The sequence below is a fragment of the Nerophis lumbriciformis genome, linkage group LG08, assembly GCF_033978685.3.
Source record: "Nerophis lumbriciformis linkage group LG08, RoL_Nlum_v2.1, whole genome shotgun sequence".
Classification (NCBI taxonomy): domain Eukaryota; kingdom Metazoa; phylum Chordata; class Actinopteri; order Syngnathiformes; family Syngnathidae; genus Nerophis; species Nerophis lumbriciformis.
This window is the reverse complement of record NC_084555.2, coordinates 25,041,105-25,055,367: the sequence shown is the minus strand read 5'-3', so window position 1 is coordinate 25,055,367 and position 14,263 is coordinate 25,041,105. Positions and strand designations below refer to the sequence as shown.

The 14,263-nt window shown below is 41.4% G+C and overlaps 1 protein-coding gene across 2 annotated transcripts in view; it reads right to left on the bottom strand.

Annotated features, from left to right (window-relative positions):
• Positions 1-14,263, bottom strand: part of trappc12 (trafficking protein particle complex subunit 12) — a 64,000-nt gene that overhangs the window by 30,474 nt on the left and 19,263 nt on the right. For both annotated transcript variants that reach the window (XM_061968518.1, XM_061968517.1), the window contains exon 4: positions 9,555-9,668. In XM_061968518.1, the coding sequence (XP_061824502.1) occupies positions 9,555-9,668 (114 nt within the window). The remainder of the gene's footprint in view (positions 1-9,554; positions 9,669-14,263) is intronic.

Sequence of the window (14,263 nt, the reverse complement as noted above, 5' to 3'; positions counted from 1 at the left end):
CAGCGAAGCTGCGGTGGTGTGCACATCCAAACATTTATCAAGTTGCAGAGATACGTTAAGCATTAACTTCCTTTCTTTTCTCGACTGCCATCGCTTGCCTGCAATGTAAAGCTGGTTGCTTACAGAGCGTGCTGCCCGCCACCGGCGCAAAGCCCAGACGAACAGCGACAAAAACGGGTTTACCCAAAATACAGATGACCGTAACATCAACCGTGCACTGAGGGACCCCATATCCATCCACCTCTTAAAGAATCACCAAAACAACAGACGTAATAAAGTTTTATTTGGACAAAGACATATGTCCTATGTAGAGATGTCCGATAATAAGATGGCCGATAAATGCTTTAAAATGTAATATCGGAAATTATCGGTATCGTTTTTTTTATTATCGGTATCGTATTATTTTTTTTTTTTTATTAAATCAACATAAAAAACACAACATACACTTACAATTAGTACACCAACCCAAAAAACCTCCCTCCCCCATTTACACTCATTCACACAAAAGGGTTGTTTCTTTCTGTTATTAATATTCTGGTTCCTACATTATATATCAATATATATCAATACAGTCTGCAAGGGATACAGTCCGTAAGCACACATGATTGTGCGTGCTGCTGGTCCACTAATAGTACTAACCTTTAACAGTTAATTTTACTCATTTCCATTAATTACTAGTTTCTATGTAACTGTTTTTATATTGTTTTACTTTCTTTTTTATTCAAGAAAATGTTTTTAATTTATTTATCTTATTTTATTTTATTTTTATTTTTTTTAAAAGGACCTTATGTTCACCATACCTGGTTTTCCAAATTAGGCATAATAATGTGTTAATTCCACGACTGTATATATCAGTATCGGTTGATATCGGTTGATATCGGTATCGGTAACTAAGGGTTTGGTCAATAATGGAATATCGGATATCGGCAAAAAGCCATTATCTGACATCCCTAGTCCTATGTATACCTATATATACCAGTGACGTGCGGTGAGGTTCATGGCTGGTGAGGCACTGACTTCATCACAGTCAGATTTACAAACATATGAACCCTAAAGAGTATCTTATTCACCATTTGATTGGTAGCAGTTAACGGGTTATGTTTAAAAGCTCATACCAGCATTCTTCCCTGCTTGGCACTCAGCATCAAGGGTTGGAATTGGGGGTTAAATCACGAAAAATGTTTCCCGGGCACGACGCCGCTGCTGCCCACTGCTCCCCTCACATCCCAGGGGGTGATCAAGGGGATGGGTCAAATGCAGAGGGCAAATTTGACCACATGTGTGTGTGACAATCATTGGTACTTTAACTTAACTTTAACTTTACACATACAAACTGTAGCACACAAAAAAGCACATTTAATAAAAAAAACGTTATTATGGTCTTACCTTTACTTATAAATTAAGTTCATGCGCCGCTCCTTCTGAACAAAAGCATCGACAACTTGTTTATAGAAGTCTTCCTTATCTTTCTTCAGTTTTAAAAGTCTCTCTCTCGATATGGAGATCTTCCTTTAATTATTACCTTCTGCTTCGATTGAAAGTCCAGTTTACAAAACTGTTCTTCCCTCACTATATGTGTTGAGGTTATACAGCAGACCTGGGCATTCTGCGGCCCGCGGGCCACATCCGGCCCTTTGTGCGTCCCTGTCCGGCCCGCGTGAGGCCAATCATAAATTACAAAATAAATTTAAAAAAGTATCTATGTCGTGTGTGCAATACAACGGTGCTGCTTTTGTTTTGAAAAACGTTTTTTGTATTACTTCCGTATGGACGTATGCGCGTGCTTGATTGTGAGTGAATGTGAACAGCTGCAATCACAAATTACAAAATAAAGTTTAAAAAACATCTATGTCATGCGCGCAATACAACTGTGCTGCTTTTATTTTGAAAAGTGTTATTTATGGGCGTATGTCCGTGTGTAACCTATGAGTGAAGGGGCACAGCGACAAGTGATGCACGGTTACCCCCGAGACGCTAAAAAGAGAAAAGTTGATGACGAATGGCGTGTTTTCAACAAGACATGGACTGCCAAGCAATGTTCCCTCTAAGGTGCACGCCTGCGCAATTGCGCACTGCTCAAGCGTCCTCTGCGCAGAGCAAATATATGCCGCGCACCAAATCAAATCCCATCTGAATTCTAAACAAAATAAACACATTTATTCTGTGTAATTTTGCAATGCAACTTTGAGTGACAGTGACAACAAGCGGCCCTAACAATATTCGTCAAAACCGTTCAATTGAACACCGTTCAATTATTATAACGTCTATCGAGATGCTTCGAGGACAGGAATTATATCGATCACTTTATTGAGCAAAACTGTTTATATTCGGCCATAACCACACCAAAAACATGAGTAAAACACTTCTATCTCGAAAAACTAGTCATTTTCTGCCGTACAAACCAGGCCAAAACCAACTTGTCATCTGTCACCAACACGCATACCACTAAGCCACTGGTGCGTTTATGGCCACACAAAAAGTCGGACAACTCAAACACCACACAAAGTTACACTATGACTCCTCAGTCATACGTGTGCTTATTCTACTGTCATTTATTATTAATGTTAATTTATTGATATTAATCAAGGAATGCTGTTACTAGAGAAAGTTACAGGAATGCACACTTCATCCTATGCTTACATTTCATTGTGCAACATGAGGATGTTTGAGGGCAACTAAATGTGATCTCTGAAAGGGGTACAAACGATTTACAAAGCAGGACCCCCACCCAGACATATTGTACAATACTAATCCATAGCTTATGAAAAACAAAATTTATTTTATTTTCATTACAAGTGGGCCAAATCACTAATATTACAAAATAATCTCATGAAAATGACTCCTCTCATTTGAGTGTTATTATAAAAGATTGGTTTGAGACAGGTGTGCTGCTGGTATTGCCACGTGTGATGTTGCTCACATGTGCTCCACTGAATGCTAAGGGAGTTTTTGTGATTGCTCAGACACATGAACAATTAGAGGGAACATTGCTGCCAAGTATTTCTTTACAGAAATTAAAGGTAAAGCTGTGTGCTTAATTTGTGGTACATAGGTTGCTGTGTTTAAAGAATATAATTTGAATCGCCACTACATGACGAAGCACGAGGAAAAATACCGGAATCTGTCTGATGAAGCGCCCGCAAGGGAGGCTGATGCGTTGATGGTAAAACTGCAAACCCAACAAGGACTTTTTGCCATATTTCACACCCCCAGAGATGCAGCCGTCAGGACAAGTTTCGTCATTTCTCACAAAATCGCCAGAAAAAGTAAGGCATTTTCTGACGGAGAGTTTATTAAGGAGTGCTTATTGGACTCTGTTGCGCTAATGTGCCGGGAAATTTGGAGGTTCAGCTGCTCATCTTCTTACGTGGGATAACTGCAGACTTTCATATCACGAAAGAGCTGGCAGCCATGCAGTCAATTAAAAGGGGCAACCACAGGTAATGACTTGTTCACATAGGTAAATGCGTGTTTGTACATGTTAGGACGGAAATGGGACAAGCTGGCAGGTGTGACAACAGATGGTTGTCCAAATTTGACGGGGAAAAATGTTGGACTTTTAAAGAGGATGCAGGATAAACTTTAAATTAACCCTGTGCAGAAATTGACATTTTTGCATTGTATTATACATCAGGAAGTGTAGTGTAAGACAGTGTTAAAAATAAAACCATCAAAAGCAATCTGCTTTTGGTATAGAGTTAAGTTAGGTTAAATGAAAGTATTATTATTATTATTAATTATTATTATTATTATTATTATTTATCTTACTATATATCAAAAATAATATTGAGCAAAATGTAATTAAAATATTGTCGATGTGGCCCTCCAGCAGTGCTCGGGTTGCTTATGCGGCCCCCGGTAAAAATTAATTGCCCACCCCTGTTATACAGCTTAGCAGACAGCTAACAACCAATCCAGGACGTTCTAATAAAGTTCCAAAGCAGATGAATCCATTTAGGCTCTTTATTGTTGTTGATCTTGCTTTGTCTTGCACTGGACTTTTATTTTATTTTTTGTAAAACTGAAATACACACAATGACAAGGTATAAGCTATATGATTCAATCACCACACTGAAATGTAATACACAGTATATAAACATCAGCTCCACACAAATACACAGCACCACCATCAAACAAACACTGCAGAGTGTTGAAACTATTTCTATGGTGTAAATGCACGACCGGCAGCAATTTTAAGTCCTCAAACATCCATTAAATTAGTGCACAAAAATCATTTTTCAATACACATCTTACTATCAAATTTAGCCACTTTCCACCTTCATATTGAGCCACATTAACAAGTTAAACAGTTTACTTACAGACTTATCTTTTCCAAGGCTTGTAAGAGGTAACAAAACTTGTCTACTTCTTATTGTCTCATGAACTGAACTAACATCGTAAACCGGAAGTGCCCAAACTGATGACGCACAGCATTTTCCCATCGTAGTGTCAGTAATAGTCCACAATCAAACGGGCATAACAAAAACTGTTTTATTTTAGATATGTAATCATCCATGTTAAAAGTTCAGGCGAGAGGAAAAAATAAACGATCGCTGCTAACTGTTGCTGCTTGTTGTCACTTCTTCAGCAGCCGAGTAGTCGCAAGAATGATCTCTGGGATCACTACCGCCCTCTACCACCAGGAGGCGGGATTACTGCGAGCCTCACCCAGTGCGTCGAAGCAGCCGTTTTATGATTGCTCAGTACAAGAAATACGTTACACACATACAGTTGTTGACAAAATACACTGTACATTATATACCTCAGCTAACTAAACTATGGAAATGTATAATATAATTCATATAGCAATACGGTCTCACTGCACAGCAGGCCAGCAGTTAGCCGAGTCATTGCGCAATCCATGGCGAGGCTCAACTGGCTGGTGACTCACCGCAAGTCTCTTCTCAGTATTTGAACGGAAAATGGGAAAATTCAGCGATTTTGAATAAAAATAATCTAAAACTGGTGAAGTTAAATGGAAAATAACTTTATAGTATAATCACTGGATACATATAACAATTTAATTACTTTTTTTTCTTTTTACTTTTTTTTTTTCTTTCCATGGTGGCACGTGAGGCCCCGGCTCACCTGCCTCCCCTGACTGCACGTCACTGATATATACTGTGAGCAGTACAATGAATGAGTGTTGCTTTTGTGCATAATCTTATTTTATTCACTTGTTAGCATTTTATGATCGCACCCTTCAATGGCATATTTATTTCAGTCTTTGTCTTTTCTACATTTTTTATTATTATTAATAATTTTTTTTTTGTTTAATTTTGAAATGAAAGCCAAGTTCACATACCGTTTGTGTAACACATAAAGTGCAATAAAGTATGTTTTAATCAACAGAAAATAATTGTGATTAATAATCAAGATTTCAATATTAATGAAAATAAACATTGTTATTATTTTAGCTATAATCGTGCAGCTCTAAGCAAAACACTCTCCACACTTATCCAATTTTGGCGCATTTTAGCTGCTTGATATTTCTGATTGATTACAAAACTTTACGGAGGCCGTCAAGGAAGTAAACAAGGTAGGATTAAAACTTTCACATACACTTAATATCCAATTATATTAATGATGTATCCATTATATTAATATAGTATGTACACATATATATGTATAAACTATAAAAAACAAAATATATATATACATATATATATACACACACACACAAACACACACACATATACAGTCGTGGTCAAAAGTTTACATACACTTGTAAAGAACATAATGTCATGGCTGTCTTGAGTTTCGAATACTTTCTACCGGGTCAAAAGTATACATAGAGCAATGTTAATATTTGGTTATATGTTCCTTGGCAAGTTTCACTGCAATAAGGCGCTTTTGGTCGCCATCCACAAGCTTCTGGCAAGGTTCTGGTTGAATTTTTGACCACTCCTCTTGACAAAATTGGTGCAGTTCAGCTAAATTTGTTGATTTTCCGACATGGACTTGTTTCTTTAGCATTGTCCACACGTTAAAGTCAGGACTTTGGGAAGGCCATTCTAAAACCTTAATTCTAGCTTGATTTAGCCATTCCTTTACCACTTTTGACGTGTTTTTGGGTTCATTGTCCTGTTGGAACACCCAACTGCGCCCAAGACCCAACATCCAGGCTGATGATTTTAGGTTGTCCTGAAGAATTTGGAGGTAATCCTCCTTTTTCATTGTCCCATTTACTCTCTGTAAAGCACCAGTTCCATTGGCAGAAAAACAGGCACAGAGCATAAAACTACCACCACCATGCTTGATGGTAGGACTGGTGTTCCTGGGATTAAAGGCCTCACCTTCTCTCCTCGAAACATATTGCTGGGTATTGTGGCCAAACAGCAAAATTTTTGTTTCATCTGACCACAGAACTTTCTTCCAGGTGGTCTCATCTTTGTCCATGTAAGCAACAAAAGGGCAGATAATACAGGGCCGCATGTCTCAATTTGCCTAATCGCGTTTTTTAATGTGATTTTTTTTTAACTCCATTAGATTATCGGTACTAAACTGCAGAGTCAGTTTCACAGCACACTGGTAACTGCAAGTTCTGTAGCCTCCAAGTGCCTATTCCCATTCGTCCATTCGTGCCATGCTGTAGAATACTTGGGTGAGATTCCCCCTGGTGGTCCTATGGCCCGCTGGCCTTCGTTTGGACTGTGCATTCAAGCCGCGGCCCGTTGCTTTTTTACATCTCTTCTCTTCTGCTGTATTTCTGCAATTTCTCTAACTTTGTAAAATATGTTCGTACTTATTTGGAGTAGTTCTGATTATTTATTTTGTACACTGTTACTACTGTCATTAAATACATACTAATAGTGGATCAGATAAAACTAACCCACTCTATTCTACTGTATTATTGCAATTTAAATTATTATTTTGACTATTTCAAATCTTACTTGGAGTGATTTTGATTATTTATGTTGTACAAGGTTGCCACTATCATTAATGTTCGCAAGAGAAGTGCATTAATTAAATGACATGTCTTTGTTACGCTTACCAATGCATAATAAACAAGTGTGCTGCTGGTTTGACTTTATAATCATTATTGATACTTTGTATTTCATTTATATTATAAATGGTGTCCGTTATCACTAAAAATCCTGCTTTGAGTAATATGCAATATAGTATATTGCAATACAGTCATTCTGTGACTTCACTATGTGGCGCACGTGCATTTCCATGGAATCGTAGATGGCCCCTAGCAGGCACGAGACATTGAAACAACATTGAGAACATATTGAATTAGGTCCTTACGTTGAGCAACTCAAACATAACGTTGAAACAACATGCTTTTTGACGATGTTTAATCAATGTTGCGTTCTGACATTGATTTGGCCATTTCCCAACCAATATTTTACAACAAAAACACAATGTTGAAACAACATGCTATTTGATGGCATTTTCATTGTCAGGTTGTGACGTTGATTTGACCAGTGAAATTTGGTAATTTCCCAACCATCAACGTGGATCCAACGTTAGACATCAACGTTGTCTCAATTTACCGATACAACAATTTTGCAACAATGTTTAGAAGTCAATTTAAAAAAACATATACCGGTATGTAGAATCAACGTTGTATCAATGTCTTGTGCCTGCTGGGCCAAGACCACTTTTACCAATCATGCCAAACAAGGGGAAGAAAGCAGCACCTGTGCGCAATTGAGTGTGCTCACACTAGCCACACGTGCTGTGCTTTAGGTGTTAGGTATGATTGGCTGAGTGTAAATAGGCCCTAACAGACAGTTGTTTATGTAACTACGTAGTCGCTTACGTGCCCGAACGTAAACTGTGCAGTGACGTAGCAAGTGGTGTCCCAATTCCTAGGGAAGATTACAAAGCTCTACCCCTTTTTACTTCATTTGGAAAGTGTAGTGGTAGTGGGTGAGGGCTAGTGGTAGTGAATGAGGAGGTGTATTGGGATTGGGCCTAAATCATCATGGTAATGTGTCCCTTTCAGTTTTTGGACAATTGGTGGAAAAGGGGAATAATGCTCTAGCAGAGCTCCCGCCTATTTCTAGAAACATATTCTAAATAGACATAAGGTGTGTGGTCTTGTGACCCAATGATAACGAGGGAGAAAAGTGGGTGTAACTTTATTACATCGCCTCCAGGTTCAATTACAGCGACTGCCGACTACATTTGCCTCGTTCACCAAGATTTGTAATGCTGGCAGTATTTTTGTTTGTGCTGTTGAACACTTGGCCAGTCATACAGTTGCATCATTTACAACAATTGTTTGCGTTGGCCCTTAGCACATTTTGGAAATTAAATTGACAAAAAAAGGGGGGGAAAAGCAACAAGTTAAAATATTGATGCCAAAACCACAAAGTTGACATGCAGGCTGTATTTTGTTTTAATCTTCAAATATACAGTATATCACCAGCTAGCATATTGAATTAGTTTTAACCTTTTTTTTTTAACAACATGAAAAATATCTAAATGGTCCCCGCATCCCTTGATTATTTAGTATTCGGCTCTTGAAGGAAAAAGTTTTGGCACCCCTGTTTCAGCTGGGAAACTGATAAATATGAGGACTCGAGAAAGAAATGACATATTGTAAACATATGTTGTCACTTGGCATAGCATAGTGTATATCGCACCTTTCCAACTACCCAGTTGTCCGAAACGCACCACATCATACATTATGACATAATGTTTTGACACTCACTGTGAAAAAATTGTCTGGAACACACTTTCAAATTTACATTATGGGAGTATGATATGCCTTCCCGTTGTATGGCTTCCAACCAAGCACTCTGTCTTTCCTTGATGTCCCTTTTTTCTGAATCCAGTCAGGGAAACTGTAGTAGTATATTTTTTCGCACATGGTGACTGCAACCAACCACGCAGCAAGTATCTGTATTCATGGCTTAAAAAGTATAAAAACAACGCGCAAGGTTTCTCAGTGCTTGTCACCACGGACCAAAAGACACAATGCATGAACTAGCTATCGTCAGCGTTGGCATTTCAGACGAATGGTGCAAGTACAGAATGGTAAAATTGATCTACTAGTGCAGGGATTTTGAAACTAAAAGGGGCGTTCACGCATTACTGGTTTGGAAGCGGTTCCCGGCGGTTTGAGAAACGCCATGGTGGAAAGTCTTCCTCAACGTGTTTCGCACGGTAGTACCACAGATTTCCACAAAAAGCGGCGGAGTCCTCCACCCTCTACTTGGCATCATTCGCAGTGCTTCTCATTCGATCCTTGATGTGCATGTGATGCTTCCGTGTTAAACTCTGCCACCTTTGTGAAGATACTGTGTTCTAAATGTGACTGGCGAATGATGGTGGTGTTAACAGTGTTATAAAGTTAAAGTTAAAGTACCAATGATTGTCACACACACGTATCACATATCTTGCGAGTTTATTAGGTTAAAGGGAAAATGGAGCATATCCCAGATGACTTTGGGATTTTAATATCATAAACAAAATATTTAGGGACTTTTTTTTTTTTTTTTTAATACAAGCTCCAGAAACACTAAATATGAACACCAGATGTGTCTTTCAAATGTGGTGATACACTTCACTACACTGAAAAATCAGATGTTTTATCCTACCTGCAGTGAGTTAGTGGTATGGGAAGTGAGTTGTCCAGCTTTTCCATATCCCTGACCATGAGCAGTCAGAAGACGGCCTGTCAGATCCACCGCCGCTCGCCAGTTCTTGCTGCTCTGCACATGAAGGAATACGCTTTAGTGTGACTGCAATCATATTGCTTGAGATTGACAGGAAAAAGGTAACATTAGAATTTTACTGAAACGTTAAATCAAGTTGTCGACTGTACACGTTTTTTCAGTGTGTGTCCTTGATTTCTGTTCCATTCATTCATTTTCATTTCATTTTCTTTTATTTAACCAGACAAAAACTAATTGAGATTAAAATCTCTTTTGGAAGCGTGACCTGGCCAAGGGGGCAGCAATGACTGAGCCCTTGTATATAACACAATTTCCATAAGGACATGATGAGTTTGGTGGAAAGACCTTGTGAATGTGAGTGTGAATTAGTGTCTATCTGTGTTGGCCCTGCGATGAGGTGGCGACTTGTCCAGGGTGTAACTTGCCATCCGCCCAGATGCAGTTGGGATAGGATCTAGCCTCCGCAACCCCGAGAGGGTCGTGGGGTAGAACATGCATGGATGGATGGACCTTGACGAGCCTGCACTGAACACTTCAAATACTTCAAATATTCTTTATTGTCAAATTTTCCATACATGCAAGACAAATGGAATTTTCAAGATACCATTTCTCTCTCACACTGTACTCTGTAGCAAATTTCCAAGCTCGGGGAGAAAGAGGCCCTTGTGTCCTAGCGCGCTGCCATTCCAGAAAAATTACACATCAAAAATATGCCATATTGACTTTACAACACAAAAACACAACTCTTCAGCAAAACACCTCGAGTCTAAATATTTAAAAAACATTAACTGACTAATTTTGTACTTCAATGAAGTCCCTAAGACCAACACAAGTCCCCAATCGCTGGTGACCAGTCCCCTGTCCTCCCCCGACTGGTATGGTATGGTATGCTCTTTATTGCACAAGTACAACATTTCATTTTCACCACAAACCCGTACAAGATTAGACAAACAAAGGTATACAGACCAGGAACGGTGATGGGTCGCCACTACGGCGCCCCGTAATAGGTGGGAAAAAGGTAGACGCTGGGGAAGATGTGAAATTTGCAACATTGTCCAAAATCGTTAAAGTCTGATTGCCCACAGTTCTGCTCGCATCTTCCAACCATTTGTGGCAGCTTTGCAGTACTTTGAACGGCTGCCAGCATATTGCAATTTGTCGATATTCAGAGTAACGCTTAATCCAATCAGCAGATGTCCTGTTATCATGGTTCCGAATAGATAGATATCTTCAACATCCTCGACTGAAAGAGTCGCCAGGCATGCAGCATTCCTCTTCTCCTAAGAGTCTGTCGTGTGTCCAGCAACAACCGTTTTATCAAGATAGGCAGGTTCCTCCAAACCCGAGATCTTGTCAATTTCATTGAGAGGGCAGTTGATCAATTCCATCGTTTAGATTTTGGAGAGCAGTGCAAAAAGAGGCAACACGAAAGTTAACAGAAGACAAAACAAAGATGCAAGCAGGGAGATAAGGGAGATAAGAGAGAAAGAAAAGGGAGTGTCCGCCTTCGATCAGTGCCAGTGAAAAAGTGTTTCGTGTTTTGGCCCTCAAGTCTCTCTAGCTCCTTCTCCTGCCACCGGAGCCCCTCGAAGGAGCCCTCCTTGCTAAGACCCCCGGTCCCATGGCGCGCCTCAGCTGGTTGCTCTGCTCTCCCGAACTGAACGAGGGAGTCACCTCACCCCATTGACACACGTGAAAAGGTTGACCAATTTCCTAGTTGTTGACCATGCAACTTGTTATAAAGCCAATTACCAGAGGGAACGGAGAGAACCTTCACTATGCTTCTTTTTTCTTGTAGCTTTTTCTTGACCCTTTTTAGTCTCACCTGTGACTCTGTTCACCCTTCCTTCCTTTTTCTTTAGAGTACCGTACAGTATTTCAGTCCCAAAACCAGCATCAACCGCTTTCAATGCTGTTCTTTTTCTTCCCCCTCTTTTGTGTCCCTTTCCTTTCCCTTTATTTTACTACTGTTTTACTGTAGTTCCTACCTGTCAAGCCCCTCTTCTACTGTCCAGTGTCAGCTGCTAGGCTGCCACTGACTCTTCATTAGTATGGGAAATGAAGCTGAAAACAAGAATAGCAGCTGCAGCCACTCTAAAATACTACATATACACACACTCCAGAAAGGTGGAGTACATCATCGCCCTGCTGCAACACATTTGTGTGCATTTCTTAGAGGGGAAATACTGTATGGGAATACTGATGATGTAAAGTAGCTACATTCTTAACACGTTCAGGACAAGGGCTGATGGAAATAGCAGAGGGCAAGGGGTTGATATCTGGCCAGGGTAACGTCAGGAAGAGCATCCGTTGCTTATTATGCTCTACCTGTAATTTACAGTATAACATGTCATTAAGGGCCAAATGGCACAACATTTTATTATTACATCTTTAAATCATTACCTCAATGTATCATTAATTAATCATAATTGAAATTAAGTACTTATATTAAATATAAATACAGAAATGTTATCAAATGGGAATGTATGTATGTATGTAAAATTACATTTAATTATTTGATCAATTTCATTCTTTTGGCTCATAGGACTCCTGAGGCAGCGGACAGGTACCGACAGGCCAAGCGGTGTGCGGCTTCAGCGGTCGCAGAGGCAAAAACTCGGACATGGGAGGAGTTCGGGGAAGCCATGGAAAACGACTTCCGGACGGCTTCGAAGCAATTTTGGACCACCATCCGCCGCCTCAGGAAGGGGAAGCAGTGCACTATCAACATCGTGTATGGCGAGGATGGTGTTCTACTGACCTCGACTGCAGATGTTGTGGATCGGTGGAGGGAATACTTCGAAGACCTCCTCAATCCCACAACACGTCTTCCTATAAGGAAGCAGTGCCTGGGGAGTCTGTGGTGGGCTCTCCTATTTCTGGGGCTGAGGTTGCTGAGGTAGTTAAAAAGCTCCTCGGTGGCAAGGCCCCAGGGGTAGATGAGATCCGCCCGGAGTTCCTTAAGGCTCTGGATGCTGTGGGGCTGTCTTGGTTGACAAGACTCTGCAGCATCGCGTGGACATCGGGGGCGGTACTTCTGGATTGGCAGACCGGGGTGGTGGTTCCTCTCTTTAAGAAGGGGAACCGGAGGGTGTGCTCTAACTATCGTAGGATCACACTCCTCAGCCTTCCCGGTAAGGTCTATTCAGGTGTACTGGAGAGGAGGCTACGCCGGATAGTCGAACCTCGGATTCAGGAGGAACAGTGTGGTTTTCGTCCTGGTCGTGGAACTGTGGACCAGCTCTATACTCTCAGCAGGGTCCTTGAGGGTGCATGGGAGTTTGCCCAACCAGTCTACATGTGTTTTGTGGACTTGGAGAAGGCATTCGACCGTGTCCCTCGGGAAGTCCTGTGGGGAGTGCTCAGAGAGTATGCGGTATCGGACTGTCTGATTGTGGCAGTCCGCTCCCTGTATGCTCAGTGCCAGAGCTTGGTCCGCATTGCCGGCAGTAAGTCGGACACGTTTCCAGTGAGGGTTGGACTCCGCCAAGGCTGCCCTTTGTCACCGATTATGTTCATAACTTTTATGGACAGAATTTCTAGGCGCAGTCAAGGCGTTGAGGGGATCTGGTTTGGTGGCTGCAGGATTAGGTCTCTGCTTTTTGCAGATGATGTGGTCCTGATGGCTTCATCTGGCCAGGATCTTCAGCTCTCACTGGATCGGTTCGCAGCCGAGTATGAAGCGACTGGGATGAGAATCAGCACCTCCAAGTCCGAGTCCATGGTTCTCGCCCGGAAAAGGGCGGAGTGCCATCTCCGGGTTGGGGAGGAGATCTTGCCCCAAGTGGAGGAGTTCAAGTACCTCGGAATCTTGTTCACGAGTGAGGGAAGAGTGGATCGTGAGATCGACAGGCGGCTCGGTGCGGCGTCTTCAGTAATGTGGACGCTGTATCGATCCGTTGTGGTGAAGAAGGAGCTGAGCCGGAAGGCAAAGCTCTCAATTTACCGGTCGATCTACGTTCCCATCCTCACCTATGGTCATGAGCTTTGGGTTATGACCGAAAGGACAAGATCACGGGTACAAGCGGCCGAAATGAGTTACCTCCGCCGGGTAGCGGGGCTCTCCCTTAGAGATAGGGTGAGAAGCTCTGCCATCCGGGGGGAGCTCAAAGTAAAGCCGCTGCTCCTCCACATCGAGAGGAGCCAGATGAGGTGGTTCGGGCATCTGGTCAGGATGCCACCCGAACGCCTCCCTAGGGAGGTGTTTAGGGCACGTCCGACCGGTAGGAGGCCGCGGGGAAGACCCAGGACACGTTGGGAAGACTATGTCTCTCGGCTGGCCTGGGAACGCCTCGGGGTCCCACAGGAAGAGCTGGACGAAGTGGCTGGGGAGAGGGAAGTCTGGGCTTCCCTGCTTAGGCTGCTGCCCCCGCCACCCGACCTCGGATAAGCGGAAGAAGATGGATGGATGGATGGATATTTGATTAATGATTTTTTATTTCAATATTTTATTATTTAAAAACTTCATTAATTATTGATTTCATTATTATGACACAGTTAGGTAAACATTTAAGGATGAAACTGTATTTATTTGATTCATTTGTCCCATTTGGCCTTTGTTAGCGCTTCAGAAATGTATTTTTTCCGTCAAACTCAGCTATTAAATATTCAGTACATCTATATAATTAGTT